Source organism: Bos indicus, chromosome 18, assembly GCF_029378745.1.
Source record: "Bos indicus isolate NIAB-ARS_2022 breed Sahiwal x Tharparkar chromosome 18, NIAB-ARS_B.indTharparkar_mat_pri_1.0, whole genome shotgun sequence".
Lineage (NCBI taxonomy): Eukaryota > Metazoa > Chordata > Mammalia > Artiodactyla > Bovidae > Bos > Bos indicus.
This window is the reverse complement of record NC_091777.1, coordinates 52,623,933-52,647,609: the sequence shown is the minus strand read 5'-3', so window position 1 is coordinate 52,647,609 and position 23,677 is coordinate 52,623,933. Positions and strand designations below refer to the sequence as shown.

Here is a 23,677-nt window from a genome sequence, read left to right as displayed (position 1 = left end):
TCATTTAACATTGCTGGACACCTGCAGTGTGGTAGGCACTGAAGAGGCAGAGTGGACTTGCTGTAAACAAAGTCCATGCCTTCCGGGAGCTTCTATTCTAGTGGAAGAGATTTGGGCATTTCTGTCTTAGTACTTTTGGTTCCCTCCAGATCGGACCCATCCTTCCCATGCCTCTCATCCATGTAGTATCTGCTAAATGTCAAGGTTCTGAATGAAGCTCTCTGTCTCCACACTCATGAGGCTTCTCTGCTGTGTGGTCATCCAACCACCATGACACTTTGCGAGTTCTGGAGGAAATAAATGTTTTGTTTTCTACGACAGGACTATTTCAGCACGCATGTGAGGTATTAACTCACGCAATTTTATAGAGATTCTTTGCTGTATGTATTCTCTGATGAGGCAAAGTCTTTGTCACCCTCATCCCCAGCATGGACTCGCTGATGAATTGTAAGACTGGAGCTCCAACTGAAGCCTTTCCCACACTCTTCACATTTATATGGTTTTTCCCCTGTGTGGACTCTCTGATGGGCCTGGAGGTATGAGCTCCAACTGAAGACCTTACCACACTCCTCACACTTATATGGTTTCTCTCCAGTGTGAACCCTTTGGTGGGCTTGAAGGTATGATCTCTGTCTGAAGCGTTTACCACACACATCACATCGGTACGGTTTCTCTCCTGTGTGGACTCCACGGTGAGCCAGAAAATTTGAGGCCCGACAGAAGCCTTTCCCACACTCCTCACACTGGTAGGGTTTCTCTCCAGTATGGCACCTCTGATGGGCCTGCAGCTGCGAGCCCACACTGAAGCCTTTCCCACACTCTGCACACTGATACGGTTTCTCGCCAGTGTGGACTCTCTGATGCACTTGAAGGCTTGAGAACTGACTGAAGGCCTTCCCACATTTTTCACATTTATAGGGCTTCTCTCCTGTGTGGATTCGACAATGAACGTTAAGATCTGAACTCCGGCTGAAGCCCTTCCCACATGTACCACATTTGTACGGTTTTTCTCCAGTGTGGCCTCTCTGATGGGCCAGAAGATTTGAGGCCTGACTGAAACCTTTCCCACACTCCTCACATTTATATGGTTTCTCTCCTGTATGGACTCTAAAATGAATGTTAAAATCTGAGCTACGACTAAAGCCCTTTCCGCATGCATCGCATTGATAGGGTTTCTCACCACTATGGCCTCTCTGATGGTCCAGAAGATTTGAGGCCCGGCAGAAGCCCTTCCCACACTCCTCGCATTTGTAAGGTTTCTCTCCTGTGTGGCTTATCTGATGGGCTTGGAGATGGGAACCCACACTGAAGCCTTTCCCACACTCCTCACACTTATACGGTTTCTCACCTGTGTGGATTCTACAATGGATGTTCAGGTGTGAGCTATAACTGAAGCCCTTGCCACACGCATCACATTTGTAAGGCTTCTCCCCAGTGTGGATTCGCTGATGAGCTTGCAGGCGTGAATGCCAACTGAAGCCCTTCCCACACTCTTCACATTGATAAGGTTTCTTTTCCGTGTGAACTCTCTGATGGACATGGAGATAGGAGCGCTTACTGTAGCCCAGCCCACATTCCTCACATTTATAGGGTTTCTCCAATGGGTGGGCTATTAGAGGAGCCTGAAAATGTGAGCTTTTTCTGATGTTCCTCCCACACTCCTCTAATCTGTGTGGATTCTCTCCAGCAGGGACTCTTTGATGTTGATGAAGATATGACCTCTGACTAAAACCTTTGTGTGACATATCATGATTGTTCAGTTTTGCTCTACTGTGGACTCTCTGATGGGCTTGAAGACTTGAAAACCGACGGAAGGTGTTTTCACATTTTTCACATTTATAGGGCTTCTCTCCTGTGGAGGCTGTCCGGTTCATTTGAAGGTAAGAGCCCCATATGAAACCCTTCCCACACTCCACCCCTTTATAGGGTTTTCCTCCAGTGTAGTCTCTGCGCTGAACTTGAAGATGTGAACTCTGACTGAAGTCTTTACTGAACTCATCTTTATAGAGTGTGTCACTTTGTTTTTCCAACTGAGAGCCAATTCCTTGAATAATTCCCATGGAATCTCGACACCTGGTTAATTCCTCTGTAACCTGTAGCCAGATTTTTGAGCAGAAAAATTCTTCGTGTGGCAGATACCTTAATCCAACTTCTTGAAGAGTCTCTATGCCATTTAGATTCTGATTTCCTAAGAGGATAAAGAAAATTAAAAGATGGGGCATATGAGTGCTTTGCTCAGAAATGCCAAGGTTATAAACTTAGGCCCACACCCTAAGGCCTTATGAGGACATGAAAAACTTCTATTTTTCTTCAGCATCATGTATCCTTTGCATACCTCCAGACACCGAGAGGTGTTCCACCAGGCTCCCTTTCACTACACATAAGTGGGATTCATTTAGAATCATAATAAGTTTCATAGCTGAAATATAAATTAGAGATCTAGTAGCTATAGAGCAAGAAAAATACCTCCTAGGGAATGTTTACCAAGACGAGGCTGCATGTTACTCAAAGCCTTACTTTCTCTGCTGCAACAAGTGTTTCATAAACAGCTTTCACATAATTGCACATCTGATCCAAATGCTCAAAAGCTCAAGTAAGACCCTTACTGACAGATTATCAGAAGACACCCCCAAGCAGTGTTGAAAACTTTTGCTTTATTAGAAGTTTACTCCACTGGAAGGAGCTTTGAAGGCCCTAGTAGGTTGGAAAGATAGATGTTTAGGAGAAAATAATTTATCACCTAAGGGCCTAAAGTTCAGAGTATAAGCAGAGAGAGTGGTCTTTTGTCTCCTGCTGGGAAATATCCTTCAGGAAAACAATATGCAGAAAAGTTTACTATAATAACATACACTATTCTAAAACTTCACATCAATAAAATTCCTACAACTTCCCTGGGGGAAAAATAAAGACTGAAAAATTAAAAGATAACCTAATTTTTACAACAGAGTAAGACCTTGCAAGGAGTAAATAAATAGGGTGGAATACAGATTTTAAAAGTCAGTATTGGACAGGAAGAGTTACACTCTCCTTGGAACTCTGTTCCACCAATTAGTCATATAGCTTGCTACTAACTTCTTTAGAGGTGTCTTTTCAAATAATGCCTTATCAGTGATGCCTCTTTTATTACCATACAATATCATATACTAAATTCTCCCTATCTATTCTACATTCTGAGCGACTGATCTGATCTGATCTGATTCTACATTCCTGGAAATCTCCATTAGCCATACACTGTCTTGTTTTTACATAGCACATATTCCCATCTGACATACTATATACATAGTATAGGGCACAAAAAGTCCTTGATCTTTTTCGTTTTACGTCTTCTCATGCTTGAATGTAATACCCACAGGGACAAGCATTTTGTACTGTTCACAGGTTTATCACCACTCCCAGAACTCTGTCTGATACGGTCAGTGTTCCAGAAGTACATGCTGGATGGATAAATAAATCCTAGTTTGATGCCTCTGTGACAGTTTGAGCCATGTTACAAAAGTAAGAGAGATTTTGCAGGTAACTTACTCATCACAGGAAAGGCAGTGGAAACAGCTGGGAAGCTGAAAGGCTTCACTAGATGCAGGGCTAACCTAAGTGAATGCTGCTGAGAGAAAATCACGATGATCACAAAATCAGGGAATTTCCTGGTGGTCTAATTGTTAGGACACTGCGCTCTCATTGCCAAGGGCCCAGGTTGGATCCTTGGTCAGGGAACTAAGATCCCACAAGCCACACAGTGTGAAAAAGAAAAAAAAAATCTTGGCAAGAATCACTCGGAAGGCAAAAAAAATAAAAAAGCATAGGGCATAAAGATGGCCATGGGGTATACAGATGGAATGTCTCTGAAATTCTTATACCCTTTTCCTGAATGGGTGAAGATTTTCCTTTTTCATTTAGGAGTCAATATTTTGACCCTTATGTTACCCCTGCCCTGTGAAAAAGTTGTCTCTGAAAGTAGACTATAAAACTGACGGGTATAGGGGACATCACAAGCCACTTTCTATACTGGGATTTTATTTTGAATGAGAGATCTGAGCAGAGAAATGACAATGCTTGAATTTAAAAGAATCACTTGGAGTGGAGAACGGATTGTGAAAAAGCAAAGCAGAAGAGAGAGCATTACAAAGACTGTGGCAGTAATCCAGACTATGACTTGGACCAGAGCCACAGCTGGAGAGGCCACAAGAAGGAGGACAGACTCAGAGTCACAGGACTCTCACCCGAGGAACAGCAGCTCTGGGCTGCTGTCCTTATCATTTGCAGCTTTTCTTCTCTCTCTAATTGGGATGGTACATCTGGTGTGAAGGATTGATGCCCTGTAAAAAGGCAAGGACAAACATTGAAAATGAATGTATTAGAAGCCCAAATTGTGAAAAATGGTGGTTTACACTATATCAACACTGACATCAAAATCAGTGTTTTCCAAGCTTTCAATTATGACCCATTGGCAGAAATATATTTTATGCAAAATCGAGGATGTGTAGTCATTGCTGTTGCTGTTTAGTTGCTAAGTCATGTCCAACTCTTGAGACCGCATAGACTGTAGCCCACCAGGCTCCTCTGTCCATGGGACCTTCCAGGCAAGAATACTGCAGTAGGTTGCCATTTGCTTCTCCAGGAGATCTTCCCGACCAAGGATGAAACCCATATCTCCTGCATTGCAGGTGGATTCTTTACCACTGAGCCACTTGGGAAGCCCCCAGGATATGTAGACTAAGTATAAATTACTGGAAGACATTATTTTCATTACACCCTTTTCACCATTTCTCATACTCTTCTTGGCAACAGGCCATAGTTTTTATCGCATTGTGCAGTTACTGCCAAATGCTGTGATATTTTCTACCCTATTTTATTTCAATTCCTTAAAGAATGTCATGACCCACTAATTGGAGATGATTACAATTTGAAAAGCCAAAAAGGTAGAGCAATCATGCGGACAATTTATAGTATGTTTACAAACACCTTTTGGTCAGCAGAGAAAGAAAAACACTATTTCTGTGGGACTTCCCTGGCGGTCCAGTGGTTACGAATCTGCCTTCCAATGCAGGGGTGCAGGTTTAGTCCCTGGTCAGGGAGCTAAGTTCCCACACGCCATGGGGCAACTAAGCCAATGCACTGCAACTAGAGAACGTGCACTTCAATGAAAGATCCTGCATGAAGCAACAAGACCCCGTGCACCTCAACTAAGACCTGATGCGGCCAAATAAATAAATAAATATTAAAACAAACTAACAAACAAAAAGCCCTGCGATCTCTGCATCTCATGCTGATTACAAAACCGAAATTTGGTCCAAGAGCTCCGAAGCTCTGCCTGTTCAAGGGCACATAAATATTGCAGGGGTCTCTGTTCAGTTACAGAGGGCACCCGTCCTCACCCACTGAGAGCAGGTTCCGGAAGTTCTCCAGCATCACTTCCTGGTACAGCTTCCTCTGGGCCAAGTCCAGCAGCCCCATCTCCTCCTCTGTGAAGACCACGGCCACATCCTTGAAGGTCACTGCCTCCTACAACATCAATCACACTCCTGATTCTCCCTGGAGGAAGGGTAACAACTGAGAAAAGTGGGCAGGATGTGTATAAAGTGGTTCCAGGTGCTGAGAGACCAGAGTCAATTTTACTGTAACATAATTAAACGTCCCCAATAACGCATTTATGTTGTATATATTTTTCTTTTTATAATAAATGCTGAAAAGAACAACTTTTCATATAGATTTTTTTGCTTTCCTTCTGATTATTTCTTTAGGATAAGTTCCAAACAGTGAAAAATTACCATGTCAAAGAATAGGCAGCTTCAAAATTGTTATGTACAACAGCAGATTTTCTTCTCAACTTTTCCCTTATTTTATCCTTCTCCAAGAGTATATAAGTAGCCCCAATTCTCCATATCCCACACTTGGAATATAACCATATTTTTAAATCCTAGGCAAACTTAGTAAAAGAACAACTAATTTGATTATTTGCACTTATTTGATCATTAATTAGCTTATCATATTTTCACATATTTACTAGGTGTTTTTATTTTTTTCTTCAGAACTTGGCCTGTTAATATTCTTTTTTTTTTTAATTTTTATTTTTTTTCAGCAACAGAGGTATCAGTGGATTCATAGAGGAGTAGCTTCCTTGTCTGAAGCAAGGTCCTGGAGCAAATCCTACTGTGTGTGTCCCATGGCAGGCAGGACATGGCCAATATATATATATATATTTTTTTTTTTAATTACCTTGGCCATACCACATGGCACGTGGGATCTTAGTTCCCCAACCAGGGACTGAAGGCACACCCCTCTGTAGTGGAAGCACAGAATATTTAACACTGGACCTCCAGGGAAGTCCCACCTGTTAATATTCTTTGCACATACTCCAACTGGGGTTTTATATTAGGATTCTGTAAAATTCCTATTACAGATTTCAAGCTTTGGTTTTTTGAGCATGGTGATGGACAGGGAGGCCTGGCATGCTGCGGTTCATGGGGTCGCAAAGAGTCGGACACGACTGAGCGACTGAACTGAACTGATTACACATATTTTCACCTACATTTGGCTACTGTTCTTGTACAGCACTGGGGACAGTATGGTTTCACAGCCTTGGCACTTCTGACATTTGAGGCCAGATGATTCTTTGTTGAAGGGGGCTGCTGCGTGCACTGCAGAGTATTTAGCAGCGTCCCTGGCTCTTATGTACTGTATCAGTAATATCCCCCAAGTCAGACAGCAAAAATGTTTTCAGACATGGCCTGAGGGCACAATCGCTCATGACTAGGAATCACTTGTGCTGCTGCTGCTGCTAAGTCACTTCAGTCGTGTCCGACTCTGTGTGACCCCATAGACAGGAGCCCACCAGGCTCCCCTGTCCCTGGGGTTCTCCAGGCAAGAACACTGGAGTGGGTTGCCATTTCCTTCTCCAATGCATGAAAGTGAAACGTGAAAGTGAAGTTGCTCAGTCGTGTCTGACTCTAAGCGATCCCATGGACTGCAGCCTACCAGGCTCCTCCGTCCATGAGATTCTCCAGGCAAAAGTACTGGAGTGGGGTGCCACTGCCTTCTCTGAAGAATCACTTGTATACAGCATTATTTTAACATCTTCTATTCTACTCTGATATGAAATTACAAAAAAGTGATAAAACAACAAAAATGAAACTATACTAAAATTAAAAACCAGTGATCATCTGGCACTCTTCTTGGAAGAGGTTCTCAGATGCCTACTGTTTACTTCAACTGTTCACTTCAGGGCTTCCCAAGAAAGAGAAACAGGATGTGTTTAATTGCTGAGAAATGAGGTGACAACTGAATGCCTAGAAAGGCAAGCCGAACTCACCTTGAACTTGGACATTTTTTCCTCTTCCTTCTGGGGAACTGCTGAGTCTTGGGAAGGCCTGATGGGAGAAGAAGGAAAAAAACTGTCAAAGTCTGGTCCAGGATGTCACTGACCCATGTTGTTATTGTTCAGTTGCTAAGTTGTGTCTGACTCTTCTGAGAACCCATGGACTGCAGCCCACCACACTCCTCTGTCTATGGGATTTCCCAGGCAAGAATACTGGAGTGGGTTGCCATTTCCTTCTCCAGGGGATATTCCCCACCCAGGGATTGAACCCAGAGCACAGCAGAAAATGGAGGGATTACCAATGTCTATCTTGTACACCTACTGTCTTTGCTAAAATAATTAACTTGTATTCACAATTTCAGTACAACTTATGTGGCAAAATGCACAGGCTAACGTAACTTTTCACCATTCGAATAGAACTTATACTTTTAATTTTAATTAAACCTGGAGTATAAACACAAAACAATGCCTAGGATTGCTGTCAGAATTAAATGAGTAGGCGGAAAGCTCAAAGAACACTTCCAAGGCACCTTATTTCTCAGTAGCAGCAGAAAGCAGGTCATGTTCAGTAATGAAAAACCTGTCCTCATAAATAGTTTCTATCACTGGATCCTTCAGAGGCTGTTGCTTTGTCATATGAAAATCACCTTTAGCCTCTGACGTGTTATTCTTGCTTGGTTTGTCATACTTAATTTGATGCCTTTGCAGTAATATTTAAGATTACATTGATGATTTTTTTCCCTGTGTAAAATATATATCACATAAAATTTTATGTTTGAACCATTTTTTTAGGGTGTTGAGTTCATTAGGTATGTTCATATTGTGAATCACCATCACTGTCTGTCTCTAGAACTTTTCCACCACCAGGAACTGAAACTCTATACTCATCAAACACTTAACTCTCCACTGCCTATCCCCTTGGCCCCTGGTAACCACTATTCCACTTTCATAGTCGTAGTGTCAAATTTTTCATGACACTACGAATGACCACTTTTTCAAAGATATAAGACCTTGCTAATTTGACTTTGCTATCAGTAGGGCCTTAAAAAAACTCATACCATTGAGCTGAAGAAAAATGAACAGAATCCTATTATTTAACAGTAAGTTAATCAGTATGCCATTTTAATTAACAAGCTAATCATAGTAATGACAGAAACAACACAAATGGCAATGTTTAACACCACACAAGCACTAAGTACGCACTAGGGACCTTGAGACGCACTTGGCACACATTGCTCCATTAGGTACCTCCCACACACCTGTGAAGAATCTAGTGTCGTACCAGCGGTGTGACGCTGGTCTGATCACCTCCACCTCTGTGCCTCTCCTCAGCTACAACAGGAGGGAAAAAAAGAGAATGTCAGTCCTAGGGTTACTGTGAGGGATGAATGAGCTCAATGCCCTTAGCCCTGTACCTGGCATTTTAGAAAGTTCTCAGTAAATGGTGATGGTCATGACTGTTGTTTCCACGTAACAGACGAGGAAGCCAAGGCTCGGTGAGGTCAAGAGGTGGGGAGGAACCTGAATCCACTCTCACAAAGGAGCTAATCTTCTAGATCTCGTATCTCTGTTGCTTCTAGGGGAAAAAAAAAATACACAGATGGGAGTCTGAGGTCTCATGAAAAGAGAAATGAGAGGTTGAGAGCTGGGGACAGAAGACAGACATGGAAACTGGAAGAGGACTCTGAAGTCAGAGGATCCGCCTGAAGGAGATGAGAACAGAATCAGGAAGGGTGGCGGCTTTGGAATCAGACCACTGGTATTTGAATACTGGCATCTCCAACATGCCACTACTTAGTCCCAAGGTCTGATCTGTAAATCAGGAATTAACTTGGTTATGATTAACCAGTGGCCAACAGAAGAGTCAAGATTTTCACCGAGAGCCTAACCTAATAGCACATCAGACTCACAGGGGAATTTTTAAAAAATGGTCAGACTTTAAATGGAAAGCAACTTATAAAAGCTGTATTTTAAAAATTGTTTTTTTTAAACAAAACAAAGACAAAGAAATCCTCAGAACTTATTCACAACTAATTAAATCAGAAACTGTGGAGGAGGGTTGCTAACATCTGCACTCTTACCCCTCTCCGAGCACCCCAGCCTGTGATTTCATTGTCCAGTCAGGACACTGCACCAGGAAACGAACCCCAGGTAACAGGACACGGGGTGGTAACCGTGATCAACGTGCAGTATTTCCCAAGCTCCGGTCAGCTCTATCGTAAGGCCTAAAATGCCCAGTTCTCCCCTGACACCTTTGAGCCTCACAGAGCCCAGAAGGCCTAGCTCCTAGCTCCTCTGCTCTCTCCAGACATGACCTTTTCCCTGGGGAAGACTCCCCATCCAGCTGGTTCGCCTATGAGTTAACCATGTTTTTATTTATTCATTTATTGGCTGTACCTCATGGCTTGTGGGATCTTAGTTCCCCAACTAGGGATCGAATCTGGGCCCCTGAAATGAAAGTGCTGGGCCTAAAGACTGAACTGCCAGGGAATTCCCTTAACCATATTTTATTTTAATTCATTAATTAACTAATTTATTTATTTGCCAGCACCACATGGCATGTGGGATCTTAGTTCCCCAACCAGAGATCAACATATGTCCCCTGCAGTGGAAGTGCAGAGTCCTAACCACTGGACCGCCAACAAGTCCCATCCCTTAACCATGTTTTTAGATTCTAGCTATTTAACATCTGTGATTCCTGACTTCTTCCTCAGTCTGTTGAATCACAGGGCCAGACTGTCAACCACAGTTAGTAACACATTCCCCACAAGCCAGCTTCCCAAGGCATGTGAGGGTCACAAGGGTCCATAACATGTTATGGAAAAAATTCAAACAAACTTTTTAGTCAATGTAAGATAACCCGCCCAACCACTGCCCCCTGCTCTCCTGTTCTTAGTACCCCAAAGTGGGATCTCACCACCTATTTACTTCCCACCACTATAGTCATAAAGACACAGTCCTCTTGCTCTGCTCCACGACTCCTGTGTGCGACAGGCCTTGTATGGCCCTGGGTGGCATGCTGTGTCTCTTTTTGGGGGAAACTTCTTTCTTGGTACAGAAAACCTTCTTTCTTGGTAACCTCTCCATGCTGTCATTCGATCACCTTTATAAATGAAGACCTGACACAGTTCACCCCATCAAATGATCAGATGTAGCCCACCTAGTTCTCAACCTAACAGGTTTTGCCTCTGTGCCAGCTTCAAAATTGTTCCAGCAAGCCAACCACATCCTCCTGCCAGAACCAAGGGTTACCCTGCTGCTGCTGCTGCTAAGACGCTTCAGTCGTGTCTGACTCTGTGCGACCCCACAGACGAGAGCCCACCAGGCTCCCCTGTCCCTGGGATTCTCCAGGCAAGAACACTGGAGTGGGTTGCCATCCTACCCTCTGTTTAATACAGAGCCTGCCTCCCAGAGCCACTGCTGCTTCATTCAAGTCCCAAGTGCAACCATGCGTGGCCTTGCATGGCTGTATGTGATAAACAAACTGCTGCCAACCTCACCTGCCCGACACAGATATCTCATACTGTTTAGGACAGGGATTCCGCCTTCCTAAATAAGGTGAATAGGAAGTGATTGGAACACCATCACAATCATCCAGAAAGCTAAAAGAGAACACATTGGTCCAGGGACTTCCCTGGTGGTCCAATGGTTAAGATTTTGCCTTCCACTGCAGGGGGTGTGGGTTCAATCTCTGGTCAGGGAGATTCCACATGCCTCACAGGCAAAAAGCCAAAACATAAAACAGAAACTATACTGTAAAAAAAAAAAAAAAAAAAAAATTCAATAAACAAACAAACCCACAGAAGCCCAGATTCATTGAAATGGTAAAAGGACTGGGTTTTTACCAACTTCCTTAGGTGATTCCAATATGGCCCAAGTTTGGGAACCACTGCAGTATTCTATTCTGCCCCTCAAACTGTTATCTGAAATGCCTAATAGCCAGGAAGCCCATGAGAGGACTAGAACTGGCACTCAGGCCTCCTGATGACTAGCCTCCTTCTTCTCTCTGTTGTAAGATGCCCTCGAAGGTCTAAAGAGGTAGGAGTAATTTGTAAATGCCCCGGGAGGCAAATCCTCAGAGGAAAAATGGAGGCTTCCATTTATACCAGTGGTGCCCAGCTGAAACATAATGCAAGTTACATGGGTAATTTAAATGTTTCTAGCAGACATGTTGAAAAATGTAAAAAGAAGTAGCCTTTATTTTAACAATATATTTAATGCAACATATCCAAAATATTACTTCAACCTGCAACAGAGATATTTTACATTCTTTTTCAGTGTTTGAAATCTCTTGTGTGTCCTACACTTAACAGCACATCTCAGTTGGCACCAGCAACATTTGAAGAACAACAGTCTCACGTGGCCAATGGCTACCATAGTGAATGGTGCAGACTCAGGCCTTTTTAACGCAATAGAGACCATATGATTATCCCCGAGGAACCGCTGCTGCTGCTGCTAAGTTGCTTCAGTTGTGTCTGACTCTGTGCGACCCCACAGATGGCGGCCCACCAGGCTCCCCAGTTCCTGGGATTCTCCAGGCAAGAACACTGCAGCTATTTCCTTCTCCAATGCATGGAAGTGAAAAGTAAAAGTGAAGTCACTCAGTCGTGTCCTATTCTTAGTGACCCCATGGACTGCAGCCTACCAGGCTGCTCCGTCCATGGGATTTTCCAGGCAAGAGTACTGGAGTGGGGTGCCATTGCCTTCTCCGCCCCTAGGAACTGACTAGGTTCAAAAGACAACCAATTCTGTTAGTTATCAGTTTCAACAAAGGTTATTATGGAAACGATTCATTTTTGCTCAACTGTATGGTCAAATTGAACTATTAAAAGAAAATGGGGGAGAAAAGAAAACCCTAAAATATTCTTTGCACTTTTAATAACTCACTGCATTTTTCATACTGCATACTCTTCTGTAATAGAAAAAAAAGTACAACTGTAGTCTATAATACATATAGGATGTACTACGTGCCAGGCACCATTTCAAGCACTTTCCACATCATATTTCTTTTAATCATCACATGTCCAACTCTTTGTGACCCCCTCAGCTGTAGCCCGCCAGGCTCCTCTGTCCATGGAATTCTCCAGGCAAGAATACTGGAGTGGGGTACCATTTCCTTCTCCAGAGGATCTTCCTAACCCAGGGATTGAACCCAGGTCTCCTGCATTGAAGGCAGATTCTTTACCATCTGAGCCACTAGGGAAGCCCCCAAAACTTTAATTCTGTGGTTACCTGATGTGAGAAAACCGAGGCACAGAGAAGTTAAGTAAGCTGTGCTGGCCACAGAGTGCTGGAACAAGGAGGTTTTAAAGCTAGCTGCTGAGGTTTAACTCTGGCTCTGCCCCTTGCTGGGTCACCAGGTCATTTATTCAACTGTCTTCGACTGTTTCTTCATTTAAAAAATGACAATAATAATTATTGCACTGGAAATTCACTGAAACAGAAGAGGTGCCCAACAAATGTTAGCTTTTCTCAGCATCCCCATCACAATCCTGACATAACAAACAAAAAACTGAACACTAACATCGATTTGACAATAAATTTATGGTTACCAGGGGAAGGCAGAGGGACAAATTAGGAGTTTGGGATTAAAATATACACAGTTCTATACACAAAACAGATAATCAACAAGGACTCACTGTACAGCACAGGGAACTATACTCAGTATTTTATAGTAACCTTTAGGGAAAAGAATCTGAAAAGACTATATATACATATGTACTGAATATATATATATATATACACATATACACACACATATATGCTCATATATATAAATAACTGAATCACTGTGCTGCATACCTAAAACTAACATGAAAGTAAAAGTCATCAGTTGTGTCTGACTCTACTGACCCTTTCCCTTCTCCAGGGGATCTTCCCAACCCAGGGATCCAACACCAGGTCTCCCACATTGCAAGCGGATTCTTTACCAGCTGGGCCACAAGGGAAGTCCAAGAATACTAGGGGGAGTAGCCTATCCCTTCTCCAGTAGATCTTCCCAACTCAGGAATTGAACCAGGGTCTCCTGCATTGCAGGTGGATTCTTTACCAACTGAGTTATCTGGAAAGCTTGAAACTAACATAACATTGTAAATTAACTATGCTTCCATTTAAAAAAAAATTTATTTGCTTCCAAGGAAATCTGTCTTACACATGACAAAATTAGGCATAATGATACATCAACTTTTTTTTTTTAAGGTAAAAAGTAGATTTATTTAGAGAGAAATACACTTTACAGAGTGTGGGCCATCCCAGAAGGCAGGAGAGTTGATGATACATCAAACTTTGAACACTCGGAAAAAGCTGATGAATTCTACAGCTCGCCAAAGGAATGTGAGGCACCAGACAAGGCATATGCCTATAGACTGCCTTTCTGTTTTGTTCTCTAATTCCAGGCTATAGCCCCTCTGGGCGACTGTTTGCATCACACTTACTCACTAAATAATTCCTTTCTGCCGACCCTGTGCTGGACTCTCCAAAAAGATTAGGACCAGGTCCATGAATCAGAGGTCCCTGTAGCCTAATAGGAGAGAAAGATGAAACTGAGAGTTATATGCCCATGGCAAGTGCAACTCCAAAGAAGCACAGGAAACTTATCATTTTCCTTTCATAATTCCAACTCTTTCTAACGTTCTTATATAAAAAACATTCTCCTAGTGGCCAAGTGTGAAAAATCGTAGAGTTGCTGTTAATACCTGTTATGGACTGAATTTTGAGTCCTACCCCTAAACTCACACATGGAAGTCCTAATCACCAGAACCTCAGAATGTGGCTGCATTGGCAAACAAGGCATTTAAAGGGGTGATTAAGTTAAAATGAGGTCATTAGGGTGGGCCCTAAGTCAATCTGACTGGTATCCTTCTTTGAAGAAACTGGACATAAATAGGGATAGTAGGGGCATGCACACACACAAAGGAAAGACCTTGTGAGGACATGACAAGAAGGCAGCCATCTGCAAGCCATGGAGAGAGGCCTCAGAAGAAACCAAATTTGCTGACAGACTCCTAGCTCCAGACTGTGAGAAAATCTGTTTCTGTTGTCTATGCCAGCCAGGCTGTGATATTTTGTACCAGTAGAAGCTGAAGCTCCAATACTTTGGCCATCTGATGCGAAGAGCTGACTCACTGGAAAAGACTCTGATGCTGGAAAAGACTGAAGGCAGGAGGAGAAGGAAACAACAGAGGATGAGATGGTTGATGGCATCACCGACTGGATGGACATGAGTTAGAGCAAGCTCTGGGAGTTGGTAATGGACAGGGAAGCCTGGCGTGCTGCAGTCCACGGGGTCGAAAAGAGTCGGGCATGACTGAGCGACTGAACTGAGGCACTGTACTTCAGATACACTAACTTATTTCTTCTCATCTAACCATGTCATGATCTTTAACTTCAGCTTACTTGTTTTTATGATATATCGCCCCCTGCTGCAACTCAATAGTCCATCTTGAATTTTTTTTCCACTTTTACAAATAATACATGGATCTGTCATTTCAGGTGCCTCTTACATTCAGTGATGTGTCAGTGATGTGGCATGCTGCAGTACATGGGGTTGCAAAGAGTCGGACCCAACTGAACGACCGAACAACAAGTTTTAGCAAATTAATATAGTCTCGGTATAATAACTAACGTTTAAGTTCTATTGACTCAACATCTGGGTTTGCTTTAAAATACTCAATGGGAAAAACCTGTGCATGGGGATAGAGCGATGCAACAAGATCAGCAAGAACTGAAGCAGGATGACTGTTACACAGGAGTCATTATATTACACTTTGTGGGGCTTCCCCCATGGCTCAGATGGTAAAGAATCTGCTAGCAATGAGAGAGACCCAGGTTCTATCCCTGGGTCGGAAAGATCCCCTGGAGAACGGAAGGGCAACCCACTCCAGTATTCTTGCCTGGAGAATTCCAGGGACAGAGGAGCCTGGCAGGTTGTCTGGAAATTTCCAGAATTAAGAGTTAAGGATATGAATAACCTGATAACAATTGTATATAATATAGATAAATACATATAGAAAAGCTGCTAGACAGAAGTGCACTTAAATGTTGATAATCGTCTATATCCTATAGGTCTGTGTCCTATATACGTCATACACATCCTACAAGTTATAACATACGTATCTACGTGGGTAATTCGTAATGGTTTTGACTATGTCATAGCTCTACATTTTCTGAATTCTCTACAATGAATGTGCATTTCTTCTATAATCAGTATACAAGCTTTAAATAATATTTAAAATAAGATTAAGTGAGAATGCTTTCAAATTTTTACAAAGACGGCCAAACTCACTAACACTGCTTTCAAATCCTCTACAATAAAATTTCAACCTACCTGCACAAATTGATCCCAAAAGTCTCCTCTGCAGCCAGTTTCCTAATGGTTGACTATTTCGATAGACTGCTTTTCTATCTACGAATGGCAAGTGAGTATCTGCCTTATACTCTTAATATCCCTTTTTATATTAAAGGAATCCAAGGAACAGAAAGAATAAATTCGCATCTAACGTTACCTCGCTAGGAAGTAACTAACGGTGTGGAAGGTGCTGGAGCAGGCGGATTGGACAGCAAAGAGACCTGGAGACAGTCAAACTGCCGATTTCAGTCCGCCTACAACCCCAGGACTTGTGAACCGCCCCAAACGCAGAGAATCCAGCCGTTAAGAGGAAGGCAAGCGGCCGCCCTCGCCCTTCCATCCCGCCCTCTGTTGCAAGTCGCGGCTTTTCTGCCCTGCGACCGAATACCGAGTCCAGCTGATCCCAGGACCGGGTGAGAAAAGTTAAAAGAGACGGCAGGCTCCCAAGGAATCACTCACCTACCTGTGAGAACCAAAGGCCGCAATCGCAATCTCCTAAAGCGGAAATACCTCCAACTATTCGCAGCCCCTGGACTACATTTCCCAGGATCCCCGAGAGGGGAAGGAGCCACTACCCCGCCCCCGACAGGAAGTGACGTGTTCGACAGCGCAGGCCTGAATCGAATTTCCCAGAATCCACGAAAGCAGCGAGGTTCGTGTTCTTGCCCTCCGGTAGGCGAAATACCAGCAGACACGCACAGCGCTGATTATGATTTTTATTTCCCCAGCGCAGCGAATAACCCCTCCGCGCTTTCCCGGAGCGGAAGTTCCGAATCACAGGAAGCCTCCGAGACTACACCTCCCAGAATGCTCTCTGCCGCTGAGCTTCCCACCTGTCTGCAATTTTACTTTTGAATTAGCAGGTGGATGGGGTCGCTATAAGTTGGACACGACTGAGCGACTTCACTTTCACTTTTCACTTTCATGCATTGGAGAAGGAAATGGCAGCCCACTCCAGTGTTCTTGCCTGGAGAATCCCAGGGACGGGGGAGTCTGGTGGGCTGCAGTCCATGGGGTCGCGAAGAGTCGGACACGACTGAAGCGACTTAGCATAGCATAGCATATGTGTAGGAGAAGGCGATGGCACCCCACTCCAGTACTTTTGCCTGGAAAATCCCATGGATGGAGGAGCCTGGTGGGCTGCAGTCCATGGGGTCTCGAAGAGTCGGACACGACTGAGCGACTTCACTTTGATTTCCCACTTTCATGCACTGGAGAAGGAAATGGCAACCCATCCCAGTGTTCTTGCCTGGAGAATCCCAGGTGCGGGGGAGCCTGGTGGGCTGTCGTCTATGGGGTCGCACAGAGTCGGACACGACTGAAGCGACTTGGCAGCAGCAGTAGCAGCAGCATATGTGTAAGCTGTCGGGCGCTTGTAGAACTTGGCTTTTTTACCCCCCCTCGCTTCCTGACAGAAATTGGAAATATGTATGGAAAAGTAAATGGCAAATAATTGTAAAGGCGTGGTATGTGTGAGAGATCTCTTCAAGAAAATTAAAGATACCAAGGGAACATTTCATGCAAAGATGGGCTCGATAAAAGACAGAGATGGAATGGACCTAACAGAAGCAGAAGATATTAAGAAGAGCTGGCAAGAATACACAGAAGAACTGTACAAAAAAGAGCTTCATGACCAAGATAATCACGATGGTGTGATCCCTGACCTAGAGCCAGACATCCTGGAATGTGAAGTCAAGTGGGCCTTAGAAAGCATCACGACGAACAAAGCTAGTGGAGGTGATGGAATTCCAGTTGAGCTATTTCAAATCCTGAAAGGTGATGCTGTGAAAGTGCTGCACTCAATATGCCAGCAAATTTGGAAAACTCAGCAGTGGTCACAGGACTGGAAAAGGTCAGTTTTCATTCCAATCCCAAAGAAAGGCAGTGCCAAAGAATGCTCAAACTACCGCACAATTGCACTCATCTCACACGCTAGTAAAGTAATGCTCAAAATTCTCCAAGCCAGGCTTCAGCAATACGTGAATCGTGAACTTCCAGATGTTCAAGCTGGTTTTAGAAAAGGCAGAGGAACCAGAGATCAAATTGCCAACATCCGCTGGATCATGGAAAAAGCAAGAGAGTTCCAGAAAAACATCTATTTCTGCTTTATTGACTATGCCAAAGCTTTTGACTGTGTGGATCATGATAAACTGTGGAAAATTCTGAAAGAGATGGGAATACCAGACCACCTGACCTGCCTCTTGAGAAACCTATATGCAGGTCAGAAAGCAACAGTTAGAGCTGGACATGGAACAACAGACTGGTTCCAAATAGGAAAAGGAGTACGTCAAGGTTGTATATTGTCACCCTGCTTATTTAACTTATATGCCGAGTACATCATGAGAAACGCTGGGCTGGAAGAAGCACAAGCTGGAATCAAGATTGCCCGGAGAAATATCAATAACCTCACATATGCAGGTGACACCACCCTTATGGCAGAAAGTGAAGAGGAACTAAAAAGCCTCTTGATGAAAGTGAAAGAGGAGAGTGAAAAAGTTGACTTAAAGCTCAACATTCAGAAAATGAAGATCATGGCATCCAGTCCCATCACTTCATGGGAAATAGATGGGGCAACAGTGGAAACAGTGTCAGACTATTTTTCTGGGCTCCAAAATCACTGCAGATGGTGACTGCAGCCATGAAATTAAAAGACGCTTACTCCTTGGAAGGAAAGTTATGACCAACCTAGATAGCATATTGAAAAGCAGAGACATTACTTTGCCAACAAAGGTCCATCTAGTCAAGGCTATGGTTTTTCCAGTGGTCATGTATGGATGTGAGAGTTGGACTGTGAAGAAAGCTGAGCGCCGAAGAATTGATGGCTTTTGAACTGTGGTGTTGGAGAAGACTCTTGAGAACCAGTCCATTCTAAAGGAGATCAGCCCTGGGTGTTCTTTGGAAGGACTGATGCTAAAGCTCAAACTCCAGTACTTTGGCCACCTCATGCGAAGAGTTGACTCATTGGAAAAGACTCTGATGCTGGGAAGGAATGGAGGCAGGAGGAGAAGGGGACGACAGAGGATGAGATGGCTGGATGGCATCACCGACTTGATGGACGTGTTTGAGTGAACTCCGGGAGATGGTGACCAACAGGGTGGCCTGGCATGCTGCGATTCATGGGGTCGCAAAGAATCAGACACGACTGAGCGACTGAACTGAACTGAACTGAGCTATAATGAACCATCTTCTTTACTACCTGGCCCTGTATTCAACCTTGGCCAAGAAAACGAGATGCGACCATTGAATGGGATGTGAAACAGAAGCAGAAAAATGCTCCGCTTTTGCTTTGGTTTTCTTACATCGTTAGGAAATTGAAATATTACTTGTATTTCGAAAAAGTTATTCATCTTCCAATTAAGAAATCACACCATGTAATTCTTTTTCCTTTTTAACCGGTTAATTGACGTGTAATTTTAAGGTACAACATATGTTGATTTGATGCATTAATGTATTGCAATATGATTATCATCTTAGTGTCAGCTAACACTTCTATCACCTCAACTAGTTTTCATGACTTTTTTGGTTTCAGAACAATTAGGGTCTAGTCCCTTAGAAACTTTGAAGTTTATAATACAGTATTATTGATTATATCACTATGCTGTCCATTAGCTCTCCAGGACGTATCTCCTAGTCCAAATTTGTACCCTTAAAAAACAGTATCCCATTCACACCCAGCCCCCTAACCTGGAATAGCTATCATTCTACTCTGTATTTATGAATTCGCCTTTTTTAAGATTCCACATACAAGTGATAATAAACAGTATCTCTCTGTCTGATTTAATCTCACTTTAGCATAATACTCACCTTTGCTTTGCAAATGGGTCTGTTTCTTTTCCTTCTTATGGCTGAATAAATTCCATTGTATATATGCCACAACTTCAACACTTAGGTTGTTTCCCTATTGTGAATAATGCTGAAAGAAACATGGGAGTGCACGTACCTCTTCAAATAACTATTTTCATTTATTTTGAATATACAAGCAGAAGTAAAATTGCTATGTTAGTTGCTCAGTCATGTCCAACTCTTTGTGATCCCATGGACTGCAGCCTGCCAGGTTCCTCTGTCCGTGGAATTTTTCAGGCAAGAATACTGGAGAGGGTAGCCATTCCCTTCTCCAGGGGATCTTCCCAACCCAGGAATTGGAACTGGGTCTCCTGCATTGGAGGCAGATTCTTTACCACCTGAGCTACTGGGAAGCCCATCTTTGTAGTAGACTTTGGAATTAGGAAGTGGGATGTCTCTGGCTTTGTTCTTCTTTCTTCTGATTGCTTTGGCTATTACAGGTTTTTGTGGCTCCATACAAAATTTTAGAATTTTTTTTCTATTTCTGTGAAATATGCCATTGGAATTTTGATACAAATTGCACTGAGTCTATAGACGGCTTTTGGGTAGTAGGGACATTTTAATGATATTAATCCTTCTGATCCAAGTACACAGCATATTTTTCTGCTTATTTGTGTCTTCAATTTCTTCCATCAAAGTCTTATCATTTTTGGTATACAGGTCTTTCATCTCCTTATTTAAATTTATTCCTAAGTATTTTTATTGTCTTTAGTGATACTGTGAATGGAATTATTTTACATATATTGTTACTGTATAAAAATAGCAACTGGTTTTTGTATGTTAATTTTGTATTATTCAACTTGACAGAAGGCACTAATGAGTTCTAACAGTTTTGATGTATAGTGTTTAGAAAATATATATTTATTTATATATCTCTTTTGTTTGTATCTGCAAAGGCAATTTTATTTCTTCCTTTCTGACTTGGATGCCTTTTAATTTCTTTATATTTTGATTGCTCAGCTAGGACTTCCAGTACTCTGTGGAATAGAAGTGGTGAGAGTGGGCACCTTTGTTTTCTGTTTGTAAAGGAAAAGCTTTCAACCTTTCACCACTGAATATGACGTTAGCTCTGAGTTCACTGTATATGGCTTCTATTACATTGAGTTATGTTCCATCTAGGAGAAGGCAATGGCACCCCACTCCAGTACTCTTGCTTGGAAAATCCCATGGATGGAGGAGCCTGATGGGCTGTAGTCCATGGGGTCCCCAAGAGTCGGACATGACTGAGTGACTTCCCTTTCACTTTTCACTTTCATGCTTTGGAGAAGGAAATGGCAACCCACTCCAGCGTTCTTGCCTGGAGAGTCCCAGGGACCGGGGAGCCTGGTGGGCTGCCGTCTATGGGGTCGCACAGAGTCGGACACGACTGAAGCGACTTAGCAGCAGCAGTAGCATGTTCCATCTATACCAATTTGTGGAGAGTTTTTATCATCAAAGGATGTTGTACTGTCAAATGCTTTTTCTGTATCTATTGAGATGGTCCTATGATTTTTATCTTTCATCTTGTTAAAGTGATGTAACGTGGTACATATTGCATATGTTGAATCATCCTTGTATCGGAGGGATAAATCCCACTTGGTCCTAGTGTTGTTTAGTCGCTAAGTCATGTCTGACTCTTTTGTGACCCCATGGCCTGTAGCCTGCCAGGCTCCTCTATCCCTGGGATTTCCTGGGCAAGAATACTGGAGTGGGTAGCCATTTCTTTCTCCAAGGGATCTTCCCAACCCAGGGATCAAACCCATGTCTCCTGCATTGGCCGTCATATTCTTTACCACTGAGCCACCAGGGAAACCCTGGTCCTAGTATATGATCCTTTTAATATTCTGTTGAGTTCAATTTGTTGATATTTTGTTGAGAAGTTTTCCATCTATGTTTTTCAGAGATATTAGTCTGCAGTTTTCTTTTCTTGTATTCATCTTTTTGTGATGGGCTTGTTTCACTTAGTACAACGTTCTCTAGATACATCCGCGTTATAGCATGTGTCGGAATTTTTTCTTTTTAAGGCTAAGTAATAGAGCATAAAATATCCAAATGATTTGCCAAATAAATAGCAAATCCTTTAACCCAAATCTTAAAGTTATTGTTCCATAAAGGTGCAACATTCCTCTCATTCATTGTTGAGAAGAGTAAAAGCAGCTTATCGTCACTCACCAAGATATACAGTCATAATATCACAGGGTTCTATATTCATAAAATCAGAATCACACATTTCCATCTCATGTAGTTTCTCACTTAATAAGCCTGTTCACACTTAATAAGCCTATTTTAAGTAATCCGTTCACAATATCCGTAAAATGCCCACATAATAAAAGCATGTCTTTAAAGGTATCACATACATTTTAAGTCATACTCACAGATAAAAACACACAATCTCATAACTAAAGCCATAATCTCACAGGCCTCAAAATGTGCATTATATTATATAATTCCACACACAGTCACAAAAGCACTCAAACTTTTTAATGCTTATTTACAAAGAGTCTGGGAAGGGAAGTTTTATTAGGAGACCAAAATATGTGTTCAAACTTCATTTTCAAGGTGCCCAGACAGCTGGAGAAGGAAATGTTCCACTTCATCCTGGGATCATGGAAGACTCACATGAGGGAAGGTCAGAGTTTACTGCAGTTTCACCTAAGGTCAGCAGGTACAGTGCTGTTTTCACAAGTCCCACTGAAGAACTGAAGAAGAATAAGGCAGAATTGAAATCTGATTTGATTTGGGTAAGATGCGGGGCTGTATTAGAACTTCTGTGGGGCCCTTCAACAATAAATAGAAAATAAAAATAACAGTATTTTGTGATTCTTTAGGTATAGTAATAATAATAAGTTGAGTTTCTTTGAATTAAACATTTCCTTTGACCAAAAATTAATGTTTATTTCTGATTTTAAAAGACTTATTGGTAGGCCCCTAAAATCAACCCTGAGTATTCACTGGAAAGACTGATGCTGAAGTTCCAATATTTTGATGTGAAGAGCCGCCTCATTGGAAAAGACACTGATGTTGGGAAAGATTGAGGGCAGGAGAAGGGGGCGACAGAGGATGAGATGGTTGGGTGGCATCACGGACTCAGTGGACATGAATTTGAACAAACTCTGGGCGATAGTGAAGGACGGGGAAGCCTGAGGTGCTGCAGTTCATGGCGTCACAAAGAGTCGGAAAAAGCAACTAAACCCTAACAACAAAGAGTATTGTGGGCTCTAGACGTTTTGCATACTATGTCTAATGGATGAGTTGGCCCTGCTAGCGTATGTCTCTGGCAAAAGTCAGCCAGAAGTAGCCCTTAACGGAAAGAAACGCAAGATACTGGGCAGGAGGAATTTCAGGGTGGGGATGGAGGAGTGGGAAGGAAGTGTGCTTAACAAGTTTTATAATATCTCAAAATCTGAAACAAACCATCTTCATATTTACACTCTAGGAAACAAACCAAACAGAAAAACAATCCCATACATAGTGGTTGTTTAGTCGCTAAGTCGTGTCTGACTCTTTGTCCTCAAGGACTGTAGCCTGCCAGGATTCTCTGTCCATGGGATGTCCCTGGCAAGAAAACTGAAGCAGGTTGCCATTTCCTTCTTCAGGGGATCTTTCCTACCCAGGGATAGAACCCCCATCTTCTGCATTGACTGGCGGATTCTTTACTGCTGAGCCACAAGGGAAGCCGCCATACATGGTTACAGACACACATTGAGGTCCCACAGAAACACAGAGAATGAAAACGCAAACACACAACCCCAGGGGTTCTTTCTTTAAAAACAAATGCACACTTAATGCCAGGTGTGCTTCTGGCGCTACTCGGGATGCTGATGCTACCTAAGCGGGAATGGGGGTAGGGATGGGGGTCAAAAGACTGAAGTCCCAATCCTCAGAGCTCACACCCAAGAAACCACCGTACACAAGAGCCCGCCGTCTCCTCCTGCTGCAGGTTTGGGGCTCTGAAGTTCCCAGGATCCCACCCGCCTTCTACAGACTGGACACAGATTCCACTCGCTTTTTCCATGTATGCTAACCTCACCAGCTACCATCTTCCTTCAGAGGGGTCTAGCCGTTCTCCACCGCGCGCTGACACAGTCCTGGCATCTGCGAATTCGGATCGCCGAGCTCTCTCAGAGCCAGAAATGTTCCGGATGGACTGCATTTCCCAGAAGCCACCGGGCTCGCATCAGCCTCGAGCCCTGGGT

At 43.0% G+C, this 23,677-nt stretch overlaps 1 protein-coding gene and 1 long non-coding RNA gene across 2 annotated transcripts in view; both read right to left on the bottom strand.

Moving 5' to 3' along the window:
• Positions 1-16,233, bottom strand: part of LOC109571749 (zinc finger protein 721-like) — a 51,969-nt gene extending 35,736 nt beyond the window's left edge. Inside the window, exons 1-7 of the mRNA XM_019978271.2 lie at positions 16,123-16,233; positions 8,728-8,888; positions 8,535-8,644; positions 7,307-7,364; positions 5,373-5,499; positions 4,218-4,313; positions 364-2,188 (exon numbers count right to left, since the gene is read on the bottom strand). Of these exons, the coding sequence (XP_019833830.2) occupies positions 364-2,188; positions 4,218-4,313; positions 5,373-5,499; positions 7,307-7,364; positions 8,535-8,545 (2,117 nt within the window). The 5' untranslated portion in view covers positions 8,546-8,644; positions 8,728-8,888; positions 16,123-16,233. The remainder of the gene's footprint in view (positions 1-363; positions 2,189-4,217; positions 4,314-5,372; positions 5,500-7,306; positions 7,365-8,534; positions 8,645-8,727; positions 8,889-16,122) is intronic.
• Positions 16,234-21,940: 5,707 nt separating this feature from the next.
• LOC139177139 (uncharacterized) lies at positions 21,941-23,617 on the bottom strand. The gene is made up of 2 exons (XR_011561616.1): positions 23,507-23,617; positions 21,941-22,180 (listed from the first exon to the last, which is right to left on the bottom strand). It is a non-coding gene; the product is annotated as an uncharacterized lncRNA (long non-coding RNA).
• Between the last annotated feature and the right edge of the window lie 60 nt (positions 23,618-23,677).